Here is a 9,237-nt window from a genome sequence, read left to right on the forward strand (position 1 = left end):
ATAACTAAAGGCTATAGAAACGAAGTCGCGAAAAAACCCTGTTTCAAAGTTGTTGAGACCTTATTTTGGAGCAAAATTATCGAACAAATCGAGGATGTGCAACATACCTTACGGTATAAAAAACACAATGTATCCCTGGACCTTGAACATGTCTGCCACTATGAAACGTGAAAAGTTTGTACAAACCCGCTTCTTTTGCAGAAATGGGTAAAATACAAGCTGTAGAGTCAGAGCTGGACTCGGGATTCGACAAAATCTTACATTTGGCCGGAGTCGGACTCGGGTGTATTTTTTCGGGCGGAGTCGGATTCGTTTTTAACCGACTCCGCAGTCCTGCCTGAAGATTGCACAATAATGAGTCAGGAATATAGGGAACAGAACTTTTATGACTTAAATACAAAGTATGTATCTGAACTGAAGAGTTTAAATATTGTGAGTTAAATTACCAGTTTTATATACCATAGTCTGAACATACTATCCTGAAAGCGACTTAATAAGCAAATAGTGAATTGGGATTAGTGTAAAACACCTCCATGCAACTTTTATTTGCTTCTATTACAAGACATTAAAGCACTATGCGGCAAGTCTAACGAGCATATAGTTGCAGGACAATTACTCTAAAAAATGTAACCGTGAAATAATCGTCATCATGAAAAAAAGTAACTGAATCGTTTAAAAGAAATAGGAACTTAGGTTGTGTCGCTGCTACGCTGCTACGCTGACGGATGGCGGAAATATATGTAGTAAACTTGAATACAATACATATTGCATGATGATTAACTTTCAAAATAGTCGTACGTGTGAATGATACGAAAATAAGTCACGCAGTTCTAGCAAACTAAATACAATTGGTACAAACTCAACTTAAAACACCGTGACAGAACAAAATAAAACAGAAGTCCTTAAAAGCGCCATCAAAAATATATCGCAAGGCCAACAAAAATCGGCAAGCGTTCAGGTTCAAACCGCAAGGTTTTTTTCCTCGCGCCCTAAAACTCGTCGTGGCGCAGCAGGGCGCCAGGGGGGCGCGTCAGACGCCCCAGGAACAACAGGAGGTTGGTGTCCTGGTGCCGGATGGCCCACATGAAGGGCTGGTCGGCTTGGAACGAGGGGGTTGCGTCCAGGGACGTAGTCGTAGCGATGGGCACGGTGATGGTGGCGGCCGCCGCAACGCTCCCTTCCTCGTCTACCTACACATGGCGAAACAGGACCGGTTGAAACCGGTTCGGGTCGGTTCTGGTTTTCGAATTGGACCGGCGTTAGTGAGTGCATGATGCGTTTTTATAAGAATTATCGAGTGATTCGATTTAATCGATTGACTTTGGCAAATGTTAACAGGTATACAATTAAAATAGCACTTCGATGCCTTTCGTTGATTGCAATTCATTAAATCTTCGTAAGGAAATAAATTGCTGCTAAACAGAAGTTTGACATAATTACATTTCGCCATGGAACTTGATTTGGCGTTTTGTGTGAAAGATGTTCATTTAATCACGGCTGTAATCAAAACTAATGCAAAGCTCACGACACTACAAGAAATTTGTGCAACGCTTCCAACCACATTTTAAGTATCTCGGGGAAACAAACGTTGAGTCAGTTTTAGGTATGTCCGATACTTAACTTTTTATTCCGATATGCGATATTTCTTTTTATTAAAAACGATCGCATTCCGATCCGATACCAAATGACGTAATTACTCTGCCCATTAGGCAAAATAAGTAATTAACTTTTTTTAATGAAGGGTTGAGAATTTTTTTTGTTTACTTACTTCCAATTGTTATCCTACCATTTTTAGGACTTAAATTTCTATATAAATTTGGTATTGGATCGTTGTCGATATAACCCCAGTATGGCACAAGTATACCTATTCTACCACAAACAGCCGGTGCCATCATTCTTACAACGTAGGGGTTGGAAAGTTAGTTCAATATACTTAAAACTTTTAAAGTAGCAAGTTAGCTTGACCCTAGTTTAAAAACTGGTCTACACCTGGCCTAATCAAATTTGCTAAAAATCTGGCAATATTTTAACAAAAATATCTCAAACTTATAGCGAGGGCACTCAAACATACCTCGATGGAGGCTTTGTGCAGGATTTGGTCCACACTAAGCCGGGTACCGTCGGTTTGGGCCATTCCGCTCAGGTCGGACTTGTTCGAGTTGAAGATGTCGGTAACTCCTAGTTTGGGCAGGATTTCGTGCAGATCAAGCGTCTCTTCCAGCTTGAATTTCGGCAAAGTGACCTAAGGAAGCGAAAAGTGACGTGATTAGGATGCTTCTGTCGAAATGTGGCCCCTTGGGCTCAGTTTAGGCGTTACACAGTGAAGTTACGAAAATGTTCAACCGTACAATCTTTAGTTTTAATCTAACGATCACGCAATCGTAAAATATAGGATTTTATAAAAAGGTAAATTCGGAGATAATTTTTTATTTAAACGACAATGTTGGACCATACAAGCTTTAGCTTTTACCGAACGACAACGTTACAACCGTACAAACTTAAGGTTCAACCTTGTACCAACGAGGATCGTAAAAACTTTTTGTTACCTAATAATTGTCAGATCTTATAAATCGTAGTTTTTATAAGACAGAGATGAGCGCAGGTTATAGATTTGTCAATGAAACCGGAGCAAGAAAGGTGAGGTTAACGCTTATTCATTTCTGTTGTGTGTATACGCCTTAAAAAATAAGCAAAAAATGATAAAAACTCGTCTCCTATTAACATACCATCAACTTGAGCTTAAGGCGACTTTGCATTATTTCTACAGCACTTTGCGAACCAAGGCCAAAACAACTTACGTCGACAGTCGTAGAGTGAAGGGTGGAGAGCCACTGGCCGAGGTTATCAGGGTTAAGGTTGGCCTCGACCCGGGCGAGGTCGAAGTTCTCGGGCAGCAGGATCACCATGCTGTACTCGCGCCCGGCGTAAGGCAACTCCAGGATCTGAAGGGTAAGTTCTTCGACGTAGCCGAAACGGAAATGCCTGTGATAAAAAAAAAGAACTTTGACCACACCTGCAGGCTTACAAATTAGCCAGGGTTTTACACACTAGAATACCTTTTCTAACATTTTACATCAAATAATTTTATCATAACAATCGACAATGATTTGAAAAAGGCCAATGTAAACTAAAAACATTTTGTTTGTAGGACATGGTATCGGTTCCTGACTAATTTATGGAAAATTGTAAAGCTTGGCAGTCTGACAAATAACGAGGTATGCTGATAGACTCTGTCATCTTTATAAGGCACAGAGACCTTGTTATATGGGAAACTCATACAATCCAAATTCAAAACGTTTTCGTAAGTCTAACTGATTTTATTCAAACACATTCCTTTAGCATTGTTTATTTAAACTTTAAATAATACGTGTTTAAAACCCAAACCAAATTTGTTACAAATGCGTAATCCTTAAATAAACCAAAAAAGCCCAGTTTAGTAAACCGACATTTTTATTCTCCAGATTGGTTACTTATACGCCGGGCCAAAATGTGTTTACCAACCGTTTCAAAAAAGTAAGTCCAACATACAGCTGTATATAGCGTATTGATTAGTTTGAAATTCAAATTTTACACAAAACGTTTCTTCATTATCATTATTTTATATTTGCGACCTAAACCGTTTGACAGAACAGACAATTGACAAAAAATCAGCCAAACAAATGATAAGGCGGCATGAATACTACACGAGTTAGTACAACGACTGTAATTGGACGGATATGGTAAGTGGTTAAAAACACCTGTCACACATTTCTGCCTAAACCATTGAATATTTTTTAGACTAAGTTTGTGCTTACCTCGCTGGAACATATAGGGCGTCTTGACCACCGAGTTGTGGGACACAAAGAAGTTGCGCGTCTTGGTCTCCTGCACATTGAACTTGGAGTGCCAGTCACCGCGGAAGTAGACCGCGTTCGCGATCACCATGGCAACTTTGGCGCTAACGTCATCCATCATGACGGCGATCTTTCCGTTGGTGGCGTCGCTGATCCACTGGTTTATCGCGGCGTGCGATTCCTTCGGCTTTCTGGCGAAGTCCATCTGTTGGCATTTTCATGGTCATTGGTTGGTTGTTGGAATTACGGGATGTTTAATATTATCGGAACAAAAGAGTTGGGTATTATGTGATTCAATATACGTCTGATACGATGGTGCTTTTGCGGTATAAAAAAAACAGAGTACATGTAAAACGTTTGATACCACCACTCAGGGTTTTCTATCTGAAAATGTAAACTTGTCAGAAAAAAAATGACAGGTACTGAAATAATGATCTCCACGTTACAGCAGTGGTAGTCCATTGACCATTTTACAAGTGCAATGCAATAGTTTTTTGAGCATTGCATGTTCGGGTAGAATTTCAGTACAAGGGTAGAATTTTCAGTACATTCTAAGTCTTTGGGATTGTAAGTGTAAGCGTACTTTTGCGTATTTATTGGCGTCTTAAATTTTATTTATTGGACTGCCATTAAAATCCACACAAAAATCAATGTTCATTAGTTTTTTTTCCTAGTTTTTGGATGTTACTTTTAACTTCACAAAAGGTAACCATTTTTTGTCATTTTTTTACACCTCGCTAAAAGTAAAAACCGACCAGGCGTGGAAAATAGAGCGTGAAAACTAAAGATAATTTTGGTTTTATTTTAAAAACTCTACTCTTCGGTCGTGCAAAATAACCACCGCCTACCGATTGTACTTGAGCATCGTATATGGTGAGTGCGTTCTTGAAGTCTTCAAGCATTTGTAGGTTGCTGTTGGCGAAAACCCGGTTGGATAAACGAATCGTAACGTTGTCGGATGACTGCGAAAATCAAAGGACAAAGTTTACCAGCAAAGTCGCCTGTGTAAGCGGCTTTGATAGATTAATACAGTGTTTTGAAAGCGTTTCGAATAGCAGTCCAGAAACGTAGTAACACGGTTTGGTTAGTTTCCAGATCTCGGTAATTCCGTAAAGAAGCTGGTCTGACATTCAAATGTCCCAAAGCCTACAAATGTCCCAAAAAAAGTGATTTACTATAAGAAATCCCTTCATTTTAGATTATTGGTGCGCAAATAAATAGCCAAGTCCCGTATAATGTAACTGAAATCTTGAGTGTTAAAAGAAACAAATATAATAAAATTTACCCAGTTTAAAGAATAGGGATGTGAGATTTTCTTAAACCCTTTACAAAACTAGTAAAATAAATTTACCAAAGACCTTTACCTTGACTAGTTCAAAAACAAATCTTTAAGTATTGTTTAAGCACTACTATACGACGCAACACAGCCAGTATATAGTTGGATTTCGGTAAGGGCGAAAGGCAAACACAAACCTTGTCTAACATGAGTCTGTGCAGAGTTCCGAACACCGAGTGAAATTTCTCCTCCAGCTGACTAAAGTGGAAAGCTTCGTCGATCTGCCTGGCCGTATCGCCCTTAGCGCCTAGATGCGCCATTGCCATGGCTGTGAATGAAAACAAAATAAGGGTTACCTGAGGTCAACTTACAGCTGCATTTTTGGGCAGTCAACTTGATACAAATTTGTTTTCGCCGACTAATTCAGACAGGTTACAAAGTGTCGTATTCCAATTAAAACATTATAAAAGGGGAAAACTTAATTTGTAGGTGAACACAGACTTATACGCACGCGTGCATATGGAGGACCCTCTGTTTTCTATACGCAGTCATATAAACCGGTGCATTAACGTTATTTTCATGGTTAACTCTCTGTACAACGCAGTCTCTGAACTGAAGCTTATTCTGGCAAACGTTCTACACCAGCCTTTCTTTTTTACCCCTGGGGGTAAATTTCCTCGTTTTAGGGGGTAAATTAGCCATCAATCAAAATAACAATTTTATGCTGACGGGATATTAAACTTGTGCCAGCAGTAGGTATTGATAGCAATACTTTCCTAGTTCAGATTAACAACCGCTTATTCAAGTAATAGATTATTGATTCTTGATGTTATGCTTCGCTAATTGATAATTTTAACGTAATTGGCAACATCGTTCGTTATCTGTTTGGATTGATCAGCATCTTCGGCAGTCACGGCATAGATTTCGGTTAATGTCTGCGAGCAGACAGTGTGTTTTTAGTTTATTTTTTGTGCAGTTTAGGCCAAGAAAGTTTAGCGACAGTGAGTTTTAAGTGATTTATTAATTAGTAGCGATAACGGTAATTATTAGGGGAGTTAGTGATGTACTTAGGGGTGGAGTTTGGGGTTGGTTAAAGTGCTGTTTTGGCCTGATTCTGACATTTTGGGTCTTATTCCGACGGATTGAGGACTTATTCCGATTTAGACGGTAGTTATACAATTAGGTATTTGTCCTATTTGGCCTTATTCTGAATTATTGTATTTTATTCTGACTTTGGTGTTGTTCTTATCTCGGTCTTAAGCTGGAGTCCAACAACTAGTTGCCAAAAAGCAATGGCGCCGTCGCATTGATTATACCTTCTGGAATTTGTTACTTTTATTTTGTTAAAAGGTGAGCACCATTTTATATTTTGGGGGTAAATCTGATATTCATCTTTGTTAAAAGGGTAAAATATACAAAAAAGGTTAAGAACCCCTGTTCTACACCAACAGTTTTACAGCTCCTAGGGCCTTAGTGCAAAGCACAACGGTCGGACAACAAAACCAGAACACACTTAACAGCATTACAATTTCTATGTCGATGCACAATCCCTGTTCGGTTACTGACTACTTTCTACGCACGTTGTATCTAGCATGGGTAAACACAGGCCAACAAGTCATTTGTTCAACTTCCAAATTACCAAACCCAAATAAACTGAAAACAAACTGCGCTAGTTAGAAAATCGGGCGCTGGTCCAGGATCCTACACCAGAGATTAGACAATTTTAATTAAATTAATACACCTTATTTGGGTTAGGATGCGGGTTAGCGTTTGGGTTTGGATGGGTCAAGCATTACTATTATTAAATAAAAAATATAATAACATTTGAGATTTGACCACCCAACCAAACATTGTGCGTTGATTTAATAATTCTTTGAAGTCTGTGGTAGGATTGTAGACCAGCGCCGTAAATCGGACTTACCGGCCCACACGCTGAGCGGCGAAAAGACGACGTTCTCCACCGACTTATCCTCGATCAGCTTCTTGTACAGTTTAATACGGAACTCCATGTTGGCGGCTGACAGCTTGGCGACGTCGTCGTCCACACTCAACGTGTTGCCCAGCACTTGAAAATAGGAGCAGCACATGGCGACCAACAGAAATGCAAGGCGAGCGCTTTTCGACTGTACTTTCATCTTTGCAGCTTAAAAATCTCGGCGCTGTCAAGAAATATCAGTAACGACTGCGAAAACCGTAGCTGTAACGCTGAAGTGTCTATAACAGCAATGCGGTTTCGGCGGGCGTCTGTAAAGCTTCTCAAAGAAGTAGTCTTGCGCCAAAGCCCGGAGAAAGAAAGCAGTCGTATGTATAGCAGGGACTTCGTCGACTAACAAAAGGACCGGCGACTCCTCTTGATTTGCTCGCTTCTCCACGGGCGCGCGCGTGACAAATAAATTTTAATGTTTTCAACTTAAAATATGTTTGACGTGCTTAGCCGTTGGGTATTTAATCCTTGCAGCGGTTTTAATAGTAACCAATTTTCAGTTTTAAGCGAGATTTTACTTACGTTGGAAGAAATATAGTACTGGAATTACGTAAAAAGCATATCACATGTTATAATTCATGTTAACAAACGTATGCAACTATCCAAGTAAAGACTTAAGTTTAACAATGCCAACTTTAGGCAGAGTTCGCAAAATATTGCGTTTGTTGTCGCAGTTTGAACAGTAAGCAATGTATATTTACAACGGGTTAAGGGTTTGTCTGACGTTGGACGCAGCCTACTTTGGCGTTTAGTGCAAAGGTTTAGCAATTTAAATTTTTTTTAAACATACTTAAATAAAAGAATAAACATCAGGAATCCTTCACGGACATCCAACAACAAACGTGTTTCACCACGCAATACTTGGCAGAGTTCGCAAAATATTGCGTTTACTGCAGCAGTTTAACAGTAGGCATCTGTTTTTTCAATAAGGATTTTTCCCACGTTTGGCGCAGTTTGGCAACGGGATTATGTATATCACGCTATCAAGCAGGTCTAAACAATTGCTGCTACAACCTAAAGTTTTACGTCTGAAAGTTATTCTCAATTGACAAATGTTACGGGGTTTCGTTACTTAAAAGATGTATGACATGCTTGTCCAAGTGATGAGTGATATAGTCGATTAGTTAGTCGTACCATTTCAAGAAACGCCACACAGCATTGTACTTTGTTAGCAGGTTAAATACAAAGGGCGCGCGTGCGACTTCTCGCAAAACTTCTTGACGTATATGGGTAAAACGTTCCCAAACATTTATAGGGCAATAACCTGCGTGACCGTTAAAATCAAGTCAAGTACATTGCCTTGTAAAAATAAAATTTCATGTGGCAAAATTTCTGCTTATGATTTACAGCTTTTTGCAGTTTGTTTAACACGTAAATGGAGCCTAAGCTCGTATAATATTGCGTTTATTGCAGCGTTTTTCTTAACGTTCTTTCATGAGGCATTAGGACACTTACACAGACAACGTAGCCTACAGCAACCCTAACCGAGTATAAACTTCGCAACATTTGGACTGAGTTTGCAAAATATCGCGTTTATTGCAGCGGTTTGCACAGTAAGCAAATTTACTTTTCAAACGGGATTTTTTTTCGTTGGATGCAGTGTGATATCTACCGGGATTATGTATTTGCTTGAATTTCGCGCAATTTGAACAATTAATGCTACGACTTTTTTACGTTTGTTAGTAATTTTTGATGTCATGTGTTTAGTAGCTACATTTTATAAAACGCAAAACGTTGCAGTTTGGTTTGATGTTAAATATATTTTTTTTAAATATCGGCTATAACATGCGGCTTCAGGAAGAAGGTTATACAATGCTGGTAACACGTTATTAGTGATTAAATGGTCAGAGCGCGTTCGCGCCTTTCCTTTTAGTGACTTATTTCAGACCCAAAACGGCTTTTTATACGTTAATTTTTCATTTTTACACTGTTTTAACGAAATGTAAAATTAATAGGAGTTTACAGAAGCCAAGAATTAAATCTTTAGAGCCACGCAGATAAGTCACATAATTAAACACGCAATTCCATTGATGCTGCTTTCACACAGGTTATGAACTGTTACTCTGATTATGGGGAAGCATTAGGTTAACCTTTTTTGTTAGACACACGATATGACATGACTTGAAGCACATTATTTGAAATTG

General features: G+C 39.1%; 1 protein-coding gene across 1 annotated transcript; it reads right to left on the minus strand.

Moving 5' to 3' along the window:
* Positions 1-935: 935 nt before the first annotated feature.
* Positions 936-7,311, minus strand: LOC146163591 (leukocyte elastase inhibitor-like). Its single transcript, XM_083381933.1, has 7 exons — positions 7,031-7,311; positions 5,307-5,437; positions 4,682-4,795; positions 3,791-4,038; positions 2,799-2,982; positions 2,072-2,242; positions 936-1,190 (listed from the first exon to the last, which is right to left on the minus strand). The coding sequence occupies exons 1-7, from the start codon at positions 7,242-7,244 to the stop codon at positions 990-992; spliced, it is 1,263 nt and encodes a 420-aa protein (XP_083238059.1). The 5' UTR covers positions 7,245-7,311; the 3' UTR covers positions 936-989.
* Between the last annotated feature and the right edge of the window lie 1,926 nt (positions 7,312-9,237).

Source organism: Ascidiella aspersa, chromosome 2 (assembly GCF_963924565.1).
Source record: "Ascidiella aspersa chromosome 2, kaAscAspe10.2, whole genome shotgun sequence".
Lineage (NCBI taxonomy): Eukaryota > Metazoa > Chordata > Ascidiacea > Phlebobranchia > Ascidiidae > Ascidiella > Ascidiella aspersa.